The 17,772-nt window shown below is 39.8% G+C and overlaps 1 protein-coding gene across 1 annotated transcript in view; it reads left to right on the top strand.

The window, feature by feature from the left end:
• Positions 1–17,772, top strand: part of map2 (microtubule-associated protein 2) — a 120,435-nt gene that overhangs the window by 39,924 nt on the left and 62,739 nt on the right. Inside the window, exons 3-4 of the mRNA XM_028590463.1 lie at positions 3,771–3,907; positions 15,275–15,545. Of these exons, the coding sequence (XP_028446264.1) occupies positions 15,332–15,545 (214 nt within the window). The 5' untranslated portion in view covers positions 3,771–3,907; positions 15,275–15,331. The remainder of the gene's footprint in view (positions 1–3,770; positions 3,908–15,274; positions 15,546–17,772) is intronic.

Genomic DNA, 17,772 nt, shown 5'->3' with positions numbered 1-17,772 from the left:
GAGAATAGTGTTGGAGTTGAGAGATGAAATCTCTTATAAACAGATATCCACATATGAATGCAGATAAAAAACAAAAAACTAAAAAGGCTATAAAAACCTAAATTGTCGTTAGACGATAGCCTATGGGTTTCGAGATTGCATTTTGGCCAATGCCTTCTGCCTCTTATGCTCGTCACACAGACTGTATACCCGCATGCAACCAAAGCCCACGCAAACGTGATTGGTCATTACTACGAACGGAAACCAGAACGCTTCCCATACCAAAATCTTTGCCGTTGCCTACAGATTCATATGCAGATATCTGTTATAGAGATTAACCAACTGGCAGCTACAGATCAACTCAAGATATGTGCAAAAGTGAAAATGACAACCCTGGTGGTTTAAACACACAATATCATTTAGTCCCTTGATGCTTTGCAAAGACTGTAATGACATTGTGGACGAACTGGTGAGTGTGGCTGCCAAAGACTGGCCATGGCTTCAGATCTTCACCAGACCTGCTTCTGGTTTCTGTCTGCTTTCTGCTGCTTTGTCACCACAGTTCAAATTGGTATCTACTAAAGGAAACCACCAAAGGTTTTTCTTACTTGATTTTTTCTTTCTTTCATTAATTATGAGTCATTTCGCTTCAAGGCCCTTCATTTGCATTTTTATTGGAAACTCTTGACCATACATAATTAAAGTTACATGGGTTGATCATGTAGGGCAGCGTGGTACATCTCACAATGAGCTTTAACACAATCTTTATGCAGACTTTTCTGGAATTCTTTGGCTTACAGTCTTCACTGGGTGATTCATGTTTATGAATTTTCATGCCACATATATTTATAGTCCTATAAGTAGTAGTTTTTTTTTTTTCTATGAAAAGAATTTTTCCTTCTCAAAAAGTGATTAAGAAAAAAAGACTGCTGAAATGCTGAATTCAACATTGAGTGCCATAAAGTATCATAATAAGGTGCAGAGATGTGCCTTCTGCCTGAGGTGTGTTGTCTCCTGGTGTAAAGTACTGTGTGGGAACCGAACTGCATATTTACACAGAGAACATACAGGCCTATCCAAGGTCCTTGTCTGATGTATGACTCACTTGTGACCCTCAGTTGTTGTCAAACCGAGGCAATGAATAAAAATGTGTCTTCTGTGTCTGTAAACATTGTAGCTTTCCATCCTCCGAGGCTGTGGCTTTCTTCGCCACAGGCTGGCATTGATTTCAATACAGTCACTCTGCTCTTTCTATTCTCTGTAAAGTACGACAATAGAATGGACTGAGTTAAGATGGTTCTTGATACTAGAGAAAAGTTGAATATTTTCATATTGCTAAATGTGTTGTATTAAAAGTAGGCTATAGCTTTTCTTTTAACATTTATCAAAAAGACACTATTTGTCATTTAAAGTATATTTGAAGTTTTGCACATTTTGCTGTAGATATAAATCTGCTACTCTACCCGGATTCCAGACCTTCCACATCTCCAATTCAAATAGATTTAGAGATAGAATGAATGAAATGAAACCAAATGGCAGTTCTGTCTGATTATCATGCCGCTGCTGTACTTTTTTAATCAAGTATATTTGCAACCCAGTTGTACATCAACTTTTTATTGCTCTTTTTTTGGGAAGCAGATACTGGCAAATGTATTAATAAACCCATGGTGGGGTGACCTTGTACAAGAAAGCTACAGTAGTGGTCATGGAAAGAAAACGTTTGTTGAAATAAAGCTGGTCTTCAGAATAAGTTCAAAGAGTGTGAATAGTGGTAGAAATATTGAGCTTCAGAGGTGTTTGTAGGCATTTTATCCAGAGCCAGGCTAGCTGTTTCCAGTCTTTATGCTGAACTAATCTGATCAGCATCTGGCTTTAGCCTCGTGCTTAGCAGACAGATATTAGAGTAGCATCGATCTTCTCATCTAACTCTCTGCAAGACATTAGAAAGCGTTTTTTCCTGAAATGTCGAATCATTCCTTCAGTTTAGTTGTTAAGATACGATACGATACGATATGATACAACTTTATTGTCAGCCAAAGGCTGAAATTCTTTGTACATTGTACAAGATGCGTACTTTCGGTTACGCAAAACAAACGAAAAAACATTATTTAATTTGCAGTTTCGATAAATGTTTTTACATCGAATTAAGGAAAACCATGGAATTAAGGGAAACATTAATGATTTGTTTTTTTTCAGACAAGTTGTCTTTCCGTCATTACAATAGAGGCTCTCTTTCTGAACCATGAGTTCATGCATTAGGTGATTGCTTTGGACAAGATACAGCGGTAATTACAAGACAAGTCTGAGTATGCATACTGGCTAAAGACAAGTATTAAAATCAAATATCTTGTCTGAAAAATGCTTAGTGAAATGAGTTTACATCTTCTGGCAAAAGTAGAGATAAAAAAAATATTTTTGAACACTACTCAGGAAACCTTGTAAACAAGTGTCTATCTGTCTGAGAGTTTTTATACAAATTCTATACACAAATTGAAATGTTAAGATGCCTGAAACTAATCTGCTTAAAAGCTTGATATTTGTCGTCTTATTATTTTACATATTGGCAAGCGAGCAACACTTTCATCTCTCATACATTCAAATTATTTCAAGTTTTATCAAGTATAATGTTCTATATATAATGATCTCCTTGCAGCCATCAGTGTTGCTTAAGGGAAAATATGCTTTTGAATGCTGAACGGAGCTGCAGCAAGAGCTCAGCAAGTTTTAACATTAGTAAAGCAGAACAACTGTTTTTAACCTCCAGGTATTCCTTCATTTTTGCCTGCAGGTGATCCAAAAAAATCACCCCATCTGATCAGTAGTCATAAAATATTCACTGTAAAACATACAACATAAAAGCATACACAATAATGAAATATGGATCCTGTGATCAAAAGTACTATATTGGTGGCTGTGATTAGAAACCTATAGAGAGCTGCAAATGTTTTTAAGTAGAGAAAAAAACCAAAGTGAGCATGAAATTAATTCTGTAAAATATAACACTACCTTTTATAAAGTTTATATAATTTTCGATTGTGTCACTGAGGTGTTAATTCAGTTCTATGGTGATTTAACATGTACTAGTTTGTGGTGTCTCGCATTTGCAGATCTTGTTATAATATAAGGTAGATTTTTAGTGGTGGTGTTCTATGATGTTGGTACTTTGTTTGTGCCCATCTTCCTATTTTTTCATTCAATTAATCACCATTCATCCATCTGGGTTCAGTACACAAAAAACAAATGGTTGTAAAAAACTGTACAAATAGATCTTTTTATGCAAATTATCTCTACAGCAGATAATTGGTTCTTATCGATCATTTATACTCAGTTGCCAGTTTATTAGGTACACCCATCTTAAACTAATACAACAGTGGTGTGCTAAATTCTACTTATGAAGGTCATAATGTTCAGGTTTTGTTTAAGAGAGATGTTGATATACCTTAAAGTTTATTTTGGAGGCTGCATTCTGTGGTGCTGTTGAATTACATTGGGTTTTACTGTTTTTTTTCTGCCTCATCTGCGTGGAGCACCTCACAGAAAGTCTCAAAACATGATAAAGTCATTCTATTCCTCTCCTGTTCATCTCCTCCTTTCAACTTTTATAAAATTGCCTCATTTTTTACAATATATGTTATTGTGTGATGCGCTGCTTTTTTTGTTGACCTATTGTCTGAATGGGGAATGAAATAATTGGTAATGTACAGTCTAATATGGATATGTGGAAATACAGGTTAACATAAAAAACAAGAATCAAAAAATAATAAGCCAATCTGCTTTTTCCTAATCTCCAGGTGTGACTAGGAGGCTGTCCCCCTTGGATTTCGGTATTCTTCTGACAATCTTGACGACAAACTCGTGAGATTTGGAGAGAAGACAGATTTTTTGCATCCCGCTTGACTTATTATCCAGTCCCAGATCACCTAACCAGGTAACCAAGAATTCCTGCCATATGTGTTATCAAATGTGGTGGCTGCTTTACAGCTAAATTACTGATCACATTCATACCAAATGATCCATTGAAAGTACCAACACAAGCTGTTAAATAAATGCATCTCCTGCAAAAAACAACTCACTTTTGACATACTTAGGTGTATGTACGTGAATGTTATCTCTCTCTCTCCAGCAAGGCATGTATGACCATGTGAAACTAAAATGTGGAAGTAGTCTATTTTGTTTTATTTTTCATGTACAGTAGCATTCCCTTGATCTCACTTGTCAGACAATGGGTAGATGAACCTTCAACATTTACACTTTTTTCAGAGTTTTATCCCCCTGATTTGTATCTCTATAGCATATACACTATAATAACTCATTGCTGGCAATATGATGATGAGAAATAAAACATTATGGTGCACCAGGATTGCTGTGGTGGCTCGCCATGCATGAATGATTGAAGCCAAAACCAGTCAAAACCACATACTGCACATGTACAGCATTTTTGTAAGCCTGATCAGAACTACATTCATTTATGCTAAACATTTGAGATGTGGTGAATACCTGTCAGAAAGAGAAAAAGGAACATTTGGAACAAGAGAAAGAGAGAGGCAGAAAGAATGGCTGTTATTTCCACGGATGAAATGGCTGTGTGGGAGGATGTACATGTGAGTGCAGGCTGCTATGAGCTGTGAGTGGGTAGTGGGTACTGAGTGGGAAGAGAAGAGCTCTTTTAGTGAGACGATCAGCACCAAGGCCTGCTGAAAGGCAGTCACGCTTTCATGGCTTCTCTTTTGTTTTCTGCACTTGTACAAAGACAGAGTTCCAGATAGTGAGGTTGGTGAAGGATAGTGGATAGTGTTTTAATTCGTGCCTGCCATCGTCTGTGTACACGTGTATGAGTGAGGTCAGTAGTTGTTTTTCATTCCTATTATTTTCATGCAAAATCGTGATCTATCTAGTTACAAGACTGGACAGAATCATGATAGAATAGACTGGACAGAAACAACACATTAGAGGCAGAACATGTATGAAAAACAAGTTTCTAAAAAGCCTTACAACTGAGGCAACTGATGAATGTAGTCCTGAAGAAGCTATTTGGTAGGAGCAGTGCCTGAAATTAATTTTTCAAAAAGGGGGGGTGATTCCCTCCTTTAAATGCTTTACATAGGTGGGATTTATACACTTTGGAGGGGATACTTATGTTACTCGTGAGCTACAGGTGTTACTTGTCCTATTTCTACCTCAGATAGTATTTCATCGCTCTCTTTGAACTTTTGCCATTCTCTGAACTATTATTGTGTCTTTCTCCTTCTCCTCTCTTCATGATCATCTCTTTAATTTTCAATTCAATTCAATTCAATTTTATTTATAGTATCAAATCATAACAAAAGTTATCTCGAGACACTTTACAGATAGAGTAGGTCTAGACCACACTCTATAAATTCCAAAAGCCCAACAATTACAGTAATTCCCTCAAGAGCAAGCATTAGCAGTGGCTATTGCGACAGTGGCAAGAAAAAACTCCCTTTTAGGAAGAAACCTCGGCAGACCCAGACTCTTGGTAGGCGGTGTCTGACGGGCCGGTTGGGGGCGTGATGAACAGTGGTGATAACAGTCACATTAGAAGTCACATTGACTTTGAAGGTTATCGTGGAAGTTCATGTCATAGCAGGGCACATCGTGTCATACTGAGTAGTGCAGTCTCCTATACCGGATCCTGACTACTCTGTGCGTATGAACATCACAGCAGGGCGAGCGGGATGTAACGTGGCGCTGCAGAGCACGGGGAGGCTGCGGATGCAGCAGGACGCAGCAGGATGCAGCCGGAAATGCAGAGAATCGCAGAGCATAGCTCTGCGAAGAAGAAACATAAGGACTCCGGGGAGTAAACTCCCCAGAGCTAGATTAGTAACAAGCATTTCTGGGACAGGATGCATACAAAAGTAACAAGTAGAGATGAGAGAGCAGCTCAGTGTGTCTTAGGGAGGAACAGCCTCCCCGGCAGTCTAGAATTGTAATAGCATAACTTAAGAGAGGCAGGTTAAAGAGAGGTGCCTGGTCGGGCTAGAACTCCCCCCAACCGGGTCGGGCTGTACTGGACCGCCTCCCTCTACTCTCGCTCGATTATTAATTATACAGTATAGAAAAAAAACTGATGACTACGAGGAGAAGCAGTGGGCCGGGTTAGGTGGACGCTTCAACTCCTCACTCCTTAACTATAAGCTTTATCAAAGAGGAGGGTTTTCAGTTTACTCCTAAATGTGGTAACGGTGTCTGCCTCTCGAACCCCGACTGGGAGCTGGTTCCACAATACTGGAGCCTGATAGCTGAAGGCCCTGGCCCCCAGTCTACTTCCAGAGACTCTAGGAACCATAAGTAGCCCCGCATTCTGGGAGCGCAGTGCTCTAGTGGGACAATAAGGTACTATGAGCTCTTCTAAGTATGATGGTGCTTGACCATTTAGAGCTTTGTAAGTCAGGAGGAGGATTTTAAATTCAATCCTATATTTCACTGGAAGCCAATGCAGAGAAGCTAATACAGGAGAAATATGATCTCTTCTCTTAGTTCTCGTCAGAACACGTGCTGCAGCATTCTGGATCAGTTGGAGAGTCTTAATGGACTTATTTGGGCAACCTGATAATAAGGAATTGCAGTAATCTAGTCTAGAAGTAACGAATGCATGGACTAGTTTTTCAGCATCGTTTTGAGACAGGATATTCCTAATTTTGGCAATGTTACGAAGATGGAAAAAGGCTATTCTTGAGGTTTGTTTTAAGTGGGCGTTGAAGGATATATCCTGATCAAAAATAACTCCTAGATTTCTTTAAAGTTCATCAATGTCCTTAGTCCATCCATATAGCCCTTTTGGGCAGTCATGCCTCATTGCATACATGGTTCCTCACCACTGGCAATGTTGGCTGAACATTATGAGACATTGTTGTAAATTGACGCAGAACTTTCCCGCGTTTTAGTGCTTGATTTGAGGTAATCTATGAAATAATGCGCAATACCCGCAATCCCACAGTGAAATTCAGGCCCTGAGGAATAATGAAACAAAGGACTTATGAACAGTTGAAGTAAAGTATTGTTAAAATGATTAAATCGGTATTGTTGAAGAAGGATGCCCCAATCTGAAGTGGCTGATAATCATTACAAATAGTTGATTGCAGCTCTGGGAACTCGAATTCAGCACAAACCCCAGCAGCAGGATCTTATCCTGGATCTGTTGCTGGTTAGACCCACCGCTGCTAGTTAACTTGCTAGTGCTAACTCTGCACTAGCAACTTAAATTTTAAGCTCTTGTTTTTTCTGCTAAGTTCGTGGCTCTCTTGTAATGGGAAAATTACATTTAAGCACAATTCCTTATATTTTTATGTTTAATTCGTACTTTACTTCTCTCACAAATGCTGAAAGAGTTTATCTCATTTTCTCATTATCTCATCAAATTGTAGCGTTATACTAAGCCAAGTGCGTATGTGCTGTCACTCTGAAGATGCATATAAGCCTAGTGTTCTTGTTCACTCATTTGAGAAACTGACTCCACACTGGGCTGCGGCCTTTTGTGAAATCATGTTGATCCTATATTTGCCAATATATATCTTTTTTAATAAAATACAAAAACCCAATTTGGTTTTAGTCTCAGTCTGTCTTATTTGTTTCAATTTACTAAACTCTGAAAACTCTTTTCCCCTGCTGCAAAGGAAACTTCCACGACACTCTGCTGGACACTTAAGAGAGCTAGGTGAATGACACATGCCAATATAACGATGAGGACTGGCCATCCTAAACACAGAGTATGCCAGGCAGACACACAGTGGGTGAATGCGGTGGAGACAGGCACGGACATGCACTCCGGGGACAGCTGCAGACTTGAGTCGGTCACACGGACACACAAGCGGTTCTGGGAAAGTGGCTGCATGTGTCCACGTCAAACTGGGACTCAGTTGCCTGTTTGTTGGTTAACAGTTAATAATCGGTTAACGAGGGTTGGCCATCGGTCTGAAAAAAAATCTAAATTAGCATCCATCACTATAATAATTCTCTTTTCAGGAAACGAAATATAGGGCCTTTAAAGGATGCAGCTAGTGTCTTGTGTTGTACCCTCTAAGGCTTTTAAAGGCCCATCCTGCACTAATAACATAATTCCTGGATGAAGCTGCTAAAAAGCCTTATTTTATGCTGTCAACATCTTTTTACTTTCATGCCAAAAAATCACAAATGCGCATATTTCTCTGATCAAAAGCTTTTGAAGTCGCATTTACATTACACCTTCGTTACACCTCTCCACTGAGAGCTGCTCTAATAAGAGACTTCTTTTAACAGCAGGATTGCTGATTATGTTTTTCTTTCAAGATCTACTGTCAAAGAAAACAAGTTGCAGAGACCTTTTACATACAATATGACAATCATCTTTTTTCTTAGGCCTTATAGGGAGGAACTTTATTCAGCTGTGGATAAAATTACCTGACCCTAAACTGCTTTGGCTTGGTTATTCACAAGATAGTCTAGTTTCTCCTGCTCCAGTAAAACCAGCCTCGAGGCTAAAATGTGCTTTTGATCATGACAGAAATGTAGTATATAGCCTGAAACAGTTACAGGAATATGGGAAGACAGAGGAAAGCATGCTGTTCTGATACAGTTAAAGGAATAGTTTGACCTTTTGGGAAATGTGTTTATTTGAGATGAGAGTTTGATAAGAAAATTGATATACCACTCTGATGTATCAATCTAAATCAGTACAAAAATTACATCTACAAACATGCAACCTTACACATATGCAAGCCACACATGTACAATATACACACATGTGTGTGCACACACACACACACACACACACACACACGCACGCACGCACGCACGCACGCACGCACACACACACACACACACACACACACACACACACACACACACACACAAACACACACTCGCACACACAAATGCGCACACTTAGAGGAACTATATCTTGCATCACTAAGCTCCTCTCCTGCTCTCTGGCTCCTGCAGTGAGACGCCCCTGAGAGGAGAGCTCTGCAATGCAGCATGTGTGACTCACACACACACACACACACACACACACACACACTAACACACAGGTAGATGGTGGCGTGTAAAAGTGCTCAGATCGTAGGAGGAAGATGAGTGAGAGAGGAGAGTGAAGCGAAGGATGAAGCCTGCTGAGAGTTGGTGGCGGAGGAGGAGGAGTGAGTAGGAGGAGGTGGAGGAAGGTGAAGCGGGAAGAAGAAATTACAGGTGGGAGGAAGATTTATAGGTGAAAGGATGCGAAGAAGTCAGACAAAAGAAGAGGAGAAGAAGCAGATAAGAGCCATGGATTTGACAAATGGACAGCTTAATTGGCTCGTTGATTACCTTGTCTGGGAAGAATTTGTATAGCTGATGTGTTCACAGACCAGTTTACCAGTCCTGCTTCATCTCTTAACACACATTCTGGACACACATAGTAATACATGCTTGAATTGATAGTGGATGAATTGGCTTGAAACAAATAAAAAAATAAACCAGAGTATTTTCACAGCTGGCAAGTTAATCTTCAGAAAACTTTTGATTGCTGTATGAGTCATCATTACATTTTTTGTTGTAAGGAGATGTTCTGTAAGAACAGTCAGTAATTATTCTTTAATCTGCTGATATCTGCAAGCTCTTGTTTGATCATTTGTTGAGCTAAGAAAATTCATGTTATTCTCATAAAACTCCCAAACAATACAAAACACAATTAACAGAAACCACTGTGTTAAGTCAGTGAGCTGGAACGTCCATGTAAACTTATGAAACACATCAGCCTCTCCCAACCAGTTTGCATATTTTAGAAACAATGCACTTATTTCTGGCGCTATTGGATGTTGTAACAAATTGAGGTTAAGAATTTCTTATTGTAACTTTTAATATGGCTTCAAGGGTTAAGAGGTATTTTGAAAAAAAAATAAGCAAAGGGGGGGTGGAGTATAGAAACTTTTTGTCTTTGAACAAACATGCAATTGTACTTTACCAAGCTGTTCCTGCTATGCGACGAGTGACCGGTGCATATAAGTACCAAATCAAAATTTAAAATGTTTCTGTCCAACTCTTAATGGACAATTTTTCTGTTTCAGCCAGACTATTAGACGGCTATTTTGAGGTCATGGAGATGGCTATGTGGAGGTCATGTGCTCTGTTTTGACTCTACCTTTAATAGTGTTTCCTTGCCAGTATATCTTCTTTCTGTTGACTGAATGTCAGTTATTTTCTATGGATTCTGCCTTACTAAGAACACACGGTTGGAAAGTGATAGAGTCACACTTTTCTCTCCTTTGACAATTGCTGTCAATGTGCCCTTTAGCAAGGCACTAAACCCCCTGTTGTTCTGGTAGAGCAGCTCAGTGCAAACTGTGGTTATACTGGGCAATTTGCAGTATAAATGTGTGAATTTGTCTGAATGTAAAGCTGGAAGTCATCACCTTTCCTTGCATAAATCAAGCTTTTAAAGAAACAAATTATTCAAAAAATACATAAATATGGGTTTCCATATTCCACATTTTCTCATGACTAACAATCTAATAAAACTCAGGTTATAAATCAACATTTATATGCAATATTGCATATGCTTTTTTGGTCCATTCATCTCGCCTTCTCTGAATCACCCCCTAAGCAACAGTTTTTAGCCGGACAGAGTCGAGGGAGGAAAGGTATCCTGAGTGGTCTATTCTGAGGGCAATGTGAAGAAAATTGCACCCTGCAGCATCTGTAGAAGGCTTTTACTTTGCTTTCCAGTAATATTGCCCTAGAGCCTTGCATAAGGGTAAAAAGTGCAACATATTTACTGAATTATTTTCATAACCTCATAGGAAAATGCGTCTTGTCACTGCTGATTCATTCTGGGGAAATGGTCAATTTGCCAGTATGCAGTAGGTGAAAAGGAGCAGCGATATTGAACCTTTATACTCAGCCTTCTGTGCACTCGTAACACTTTCAGGACATGTAACAGTTTCAGGCTGCTGTACCTGGCATAAACTCACTCATACATACACACATGATGCTTAGCAACCACTTTGATTAGCTACTGTTGAAAACACATTTAACGGAGAAAATGTAAGTAGCTAAAAAAATCCACTCTGAGAAAGTACATTTTTCTTCTGTAATTTAAGCAAGTGTTTGGAAGTGTTTGGATTATTTTCAAAACGTGTAGAGCAGTACATTTGGATCTTTAGCTAATATCTAATTGCTGATTATGCAGAAGAAGAAGAGGGCAATTCACAATTTTCACTCTTTCACCCGAGCAGTTGGGGGTTCGGTGCCTTGCTCAAGAGCACCTTGGCAGTGCCCAGGAGGTGAACTGGCATCTCTCCAGCTACCAGTCCACACTCCGTACGTCGGTTCGTACAGGCAATGGAAACAGCGACCCTCCGGTTCCTAACCCAACTCCCTATGGACTGAGCTACTGCCACCCCCAACTGTAATACCTTAATAAGTTACAAGTCACTATCCGAAATGTCCAGTAGCAGCAGTGTCCAGCATCTGCTTACTATTCAACTCCATTCTTCCCCAGCACAGAGAGAGATCAGCATCAACCATCCCTCTGGCAAAGTGCCACAGGCTTTTTGCCAAGTGCAACAGACGTGCAGTCTAATGACACGCTCAACGTCACATCGCCATCTCATACAGTCTCGCTCCTCACTGGACACAATGCCTTGAGGACAGTATATTATCTAGACAATATACATGTATATCCTGTGATCTGCAATGATATCCTGTGGATCTGACAATGTTCTGCAACCCTCTTTCTCTCCTCACTAAGTTTCCTTTCACGCTCTCTGCTCGTCATACTCATTTTTTTACATCATACTTTTTTGTTTTTTTCACTAAATGGATCTTGACAAGACTCTTCTTTTTTCCATCCAATACTTCATCCGCATCCATCCATCCATCTGCCCGCTTAAGTTTCTTCTCCTCTTCTCTATGTTATCAACCCTCTGCACTTCTCTCCTCACTAAGTTTCCTCCTTCACGCTCTCTGCTCGTCATACTCACATTTTTACATCATACCCTGAACCAGTGTTTTGTTTTTTCACAATGGAGCAATACATAGCATGTTAATTAGTAGGGATGAGATACTGTACTGCATTGCAGCCCCAGTTTGTGTTTCAGGCGTAGTTTCACATGATAATGTTGCCTAATGCCTCTCTTTTGCCACCTTTTTTATTTTTACATAATTTTTTGGGGCTTTTCTGCCTTTAATGGACAGGACAGCTAGGTTAGAAAGGGGGGAGAGAGAGGGGGAAGACATGAAGGACATTGTCACAGGTCGGACTCGAACCCTGGACATCTGCATCGAGGCATAAACCTCCTATTTATATGTGCGCCTGCTATACCAACTGAGCCAACCCGGCCACGCCTAATGCCTCTCTAATCTCTAAACCCAGCATGGTGAGTTTGCATAATGCTTGGTAATGGCCCTAATTGTCTTCAGGCTTTAACCCAGCAGGTGGTGCTGTTTCATTCACAGCTCATCCTTTCTCACAAACATACAGAACATAGACTGAACACTGTTGCACTGTCCCCCCCCCCACTCCCCCGAATCACAGCTGACACCCTGAGCTTGGCCACCAGTCAGGATGATCTTGTTGGGTCTGGAAATCAGCCACGGAGCTCAAAGTGACCTTCATCATCAGACAGACAGCAATGAGACATAGCATTGAGAACCCAATCTCATCTCGGTATTTTATGACTGTGTTAATATTGAGAGTGCTCTTCAATGGAGGCTCGAGGAGGGACACAATGGTGGAACAAGCAACAGAAGGGTCAATTACTGTTAAGGAGCGATGCAAAATATTCCGCTGTGGCTTTTGGATAGAGACTGAGTGAGGAGACTGTGCAGTGGATTCTCTGTAGAGGCTTCATTCACACTGATGTTCCCTTCAGAGCTGAGTCATGCAAAGCTCCATTGACTCCTGACTCTGATCCATTTAAGCTGCAAATGGCTTACAGCCGTCACATATTCTCCTCAGTTCTATTCTTTCTGTGCTCTATCATTGTGTTATTCTATTCCAGTGGTTCTCAGCCTTTTTTGTGTGACTAGTGCAGTGCCCGTTCGGAACGGGCCGATGGCTTGCTTCCCAGTATTTAATATTTTTCCCCAGGACTATATTGTGTAAATTCTCTCAAACATGTGACACAAAATGCAGTTATAAAACGCTTGGTTCCCAGTATTGCTGGTTGCAACGTTGTCGGGTGGTGTGCCCGTTCAAAGCGTTCTCAAGAACAACTCATCCAATGGTAAATGTACTGCATTTATATAGCACCTATCGCCCCTCATTGACATCACCCAACACTTTTTTTTTAATGGATTTTAAACTGGTTGTTATTTAACATTATTAATTATACAAGAGAGTATTGTAACATTTTTAATTACAAAACAATGCTAATCATGGAATTGTGTATGTTGGTGCTTTGTCTGTTTTCAGCCACGCTAGCGCCATGGCTCTAGTGATGGCATTCTGTTGGTCAGTTGGTAGGTCTACTACTTTGGTCCTGACTAGAACATCTCAACAACTGTTGGATGGATGTTCATGGTGATCCCCTGACTTTTCCTTTAGCACCATCATGGAGCTGACATTTTTGGATTTTATTAAAATATCTCAAGAACAATTGGATGCATTGCTATAAATTTTAACTTTAGTGATCCCCTTATCAGGTCAAAATGTCAATTTGTCCAGTACTGGTTACAGTACCAGTTTATAACCAAAACCTTCCCATTAGCCTCAGCTGTACTTTGTGTTGGTAATTAATTGGTTCTTTTGACAATATATATATATATATATATATATATATATATATATATATATATATATATATATATATATATATATATATATATATATATATGCACACTAAAGATCAGCTTTAAACTACTTTTTAATATTTACCTCCTAAACAGAAATATGTATATATATTTTCTTTGAATAGTATTCTATTCTTTTCTCTAATTGTGCAGACAGAAAGCCATAGTACAGGTATTGAATGGACTGTGAATGCAGTGACTAGTGCTCACTGTAGCAGTACCTTGGTTATTGACTCCTGTTTTCTCCAGCAGACTTCCCTTCACTCTCTGTGGACTGCAGAGCTAAATGACAAATTGCTCCTTTACACATCCCCTTATACACAACTATACAGACTGCTCAGCAAATGCTTGAAGTACCACCAGCCACAACCCTTCTGCAACAATCATGAATTCCTTCTTTAAAGCATTTCCTTTCTTTGGGTCTTCTTGTAGGCTCACGTTTGTCTTTTTCTCTCTCAGGCCTTTGTTTATCTCTGTTTCCATTCTTTTACACCGATGCCGCATTAATTTGAAGGCAAATACTGCCTCAAATAAACATTATTGCTGATATCAATGTCAATATCTAGGAAGAAAGTGGAACAACATAGAACATCAAATATAATCAAAATGGTCGACAGACTTAGATAGCTAACTCAATTATCCACAGAAAAGGAGCACAGCTGGAGTTAAGGACTTCAAATACACAACCTTGTGTATTGATCTTACTGTACATCAAACCCATTCATCTGTTTCCCCCACCTTCTACCCAATATCGTCCAAGAGACCATTGAATCTTACTGCCTGTTCCTGCCTCAGGCGATTTATGTGGGTTGATCAATATTTTTCTCCCCTTTGCATCTGCTTGATCTCTTCTGAAGGCTGTTCTGATCAATCATCTGCTCTCAACATGGGATTTCATTTGCATATAAGGTTCTGGTCAACACTGGAAATACCTGTTGTACAGATCACAATGTCCTTCCAAGTGTAGTGAAATGTGACATTTTTGGAATACTTGCTGTTAGATTATCAGACAAAATTACGCCGCAACGGCTACATGATTCAGACTATTTGTCTAACGCTGAACTGGATCTTATCAGATTGATCAGAGCCAACTTTACATCCCTGTAACCTTGCTTGAGTCACACACAGCCAAGGTTTGCTCTTTTCTTTTTCAACCAATTGTGATTTCCACCTGGGCCACTGGCTATATGAGTCATTACACACACACAAATCAATAGTGTTTAATCTAGTGGCTGTCACCTGCCTGCTAACACCCGAGGACAGTATTTCACACAACCACCTACGCACAAACTCACACAAGCGCAGATGTCCTTTAGGAATTGTTGACAGTGAAACTGCAGCAGGGATTATGACTGACAAAAAGAGATTTGTGACAGATGCAGCGTGTCCTAGAGCCTCCTCTGGTCTGCACACTGTTCATTCTCCTTTATGAAACATTGCTAACTTTGCAGTTAATAACACTGACATGTTGAGTTTTGACCATACTTCGCTTTCTCTCTTCCCTCCTCAATCCCTATATGTCTCTCAGTCAGAAGGAGAGACCCCACACCTTGCCCACCCTCCCCTGCTGCTAGCTAGCACCAGCATGTCAGACAGTCGACAGCCAGAAGATGGTGCCCCTCAGTGGGACCCATCAGGAGGTCAGGAACCCACTAGCACCCATGGAGCCAATGGCTACTCTTCCTCCGCCTACAGGACCTGCCAGCCTGGTGGACCCCCCCACATGGCCACAGGCTCCTACTCTGCCAGGGAAAATGGCTTCAATGGGGATCTTACTGGTGCCCCCGCTATAACTGCAGGTAAGCCATGTTTATAATATTCAGATTTTTCTGTTTTACATGTCATAAGAGGCTCACCTGGCATCTACTTGCGTTTGTTGTGTTGAGTGTGTGTGTGTGGGGGGGGGGGGGGGGAAGGAATATGGAAGCCCATTACAGCTAGGAGGGAAAAGTAAAATAGATGAGGCCCCACTTATAAGTCATAATTTTGACTGACACAGTAAATTTTTGGAGGCATTTCATGCCTTTACTTGTAAGTTGACAGTAGAAAGAAAGATAAGAAACAACATACAACAAAGGTTCTCAGCAGGACTTAAACCAGGGGACATTGTGGTTTATGGTTGCTGCTCTAAAACCCCAGACCACAAGGGCACCCCTAGAGAGTCAACATTTTGACTTGTTATATCATAATGTATTATGTTTTAATTTTATCATTCTGAACCTATAATCAGTTTTTTTTTCTTTTCTTTTCATGGCAGAAATGGATTTCCCTAGATTTTAATTTCATCCCTGGTATAGGCCTTGAATAATTTATTTTATTTTTTTACAAATTAAATGAAACACGGAGTGCAATGCACTTTTATGTATATAAATCTGGCTCATGATATGCACAACTAAACATCATGCTTTAAAGATTAGAGGTGCATAATAATCTGATTTAGAAGCATCAAATCAGTAGCACTGCAGTTGACATGCATGTGACGGGCCATCTTTTTAAAAAATAAAGATGCAAGCACAGATCAAATTTTAGCCAGCTAATACACTTCTGATGAGTTCATTTTTGTGTTCAGAGGTGCAGGCACAATAATGACACAGAAAAAAGTTTGTCAATAACTTATGTGTTTACTTTGTGTTGTGTTGCAGTCGGTGTCAATCATGGCAAATCGGATCAAATGGTCTAGTTCCCTTTGAAAGTAGTGCTCAACGTTTGTTAATGAAAAGTAAAGTCCATACCAGAGTATGTCTGTGTTTTTTAGTACTCAAGTGTGTGTGTGAGATTTGTGTGTGTGTGTGTGTGTGTGTGTGTGTGTGTGTGTGTGTGTGTGTGTGTGTGTGTGTGTGTGTGTGTGTGTGTGTGTGTGTGTGTGTGTGTGTGTGTGTGTGTGTGTGTGTGTGTATGTGTGTGTGAGTGTGCGTGCATGTGTAAGATTTGTCTACGACTTTTGACAGTGTTTGTGTGTTATGTGATGTGGTTTTATGTGTGTATGTGAGTCTCTGTGCCTGATAGTGATGCTTTTGTGTGTGTCCTGTCTCTTCTTGTGCGTGGGTTTGCAGCACTCTCACTAGAATCACATACTGTTATTAACGCTGCTATAATTAACACAAAATCTACTCCCTTACCCCCCCCATCCCACTCTCACTCCCACCTTGGAGACAAGAACAATAATGTACCAATGGTGTAACCATGGAAACGGTTCCCCTACAATTCACTTTGCCAGTGCTTTTGTTCTTTTCGCCTGTAGCTTGCCACAGAAAAGACCATTTAGTATGCGTTGACAAGCCCAATTAACCTTCCACTTCCCACTTATTAGGGCTTAACTGACACTAGTTTTGAAGGCTAATAACTGTATTTTTGAGTATAGCTGCTCATTGTCATTTGACCATTGATGCCCTCAATGCCCATCTTTAGTTATTTACAGTAGTTTCATTCAGTCTTTATCAAATTCTCTAGATTAAAGTGTTTGAAAAAAACTCTTTTCCTCAAACACTTTTATATTTTCTTATATTATAATTACATAATGACACTTGATTCAAGACAACCCCTCAAATCAGGCTGACTTGGAACAAAAACTGCTAATTTGAATTATTTTGTAAATATATATATATACATTTCTCCACTGTAAATAACAACCTATTATACGTCAACAGCAGTAACACTTATGTTACAATGTTGAAAAAACCTGTGACCAATGCTTTTGCACATTTACCTTTCCTATCGTACTTGTGAATGTATTTTCTGTTGGCCAGCTGTCACCACAAATGGGTCAAGTGTTCCAGTAAACATAATATGTGTGGGTAGACACTTGTTTCGTAAATGTAAACCGTTATTTCTTCTGAGTCTCCAGGCTGTGACAGAACAGTAACAAAACAAATTGTACAACAACTCATCTGAAGCCATTTATGTTTTATATAACTAATAGTATTACCCTGTGCCCTGCCTGTTAGAACAAACTGGTCAGTTTTGTTTTGAAAAATTGACTTTCAATTCAACCCACATTTCAGTGTTTTCATTTTTATCAAGTAAATT

The sequence above is a fragment of the Perca flavescens genome, chromosome 11, assembly GCF_004354835.1.
Source record: "Perca flavescens isolate YP-PL-M2 chromosome 11, PFLA_1.0, whole genome shotgun sequence".
In the NCBI taxonomy this organism is placed as follows: domain Eukaryota; kingdom Metazoa; phylum Chordata; class Actinopteri; order Perciformes; family Percidae; genus Perca; species Perca flavescens.
Note: the sequence above shows the minus strand (reverse complement) of the source record. Positions and strands in the feature narration are given on the sequence as shown.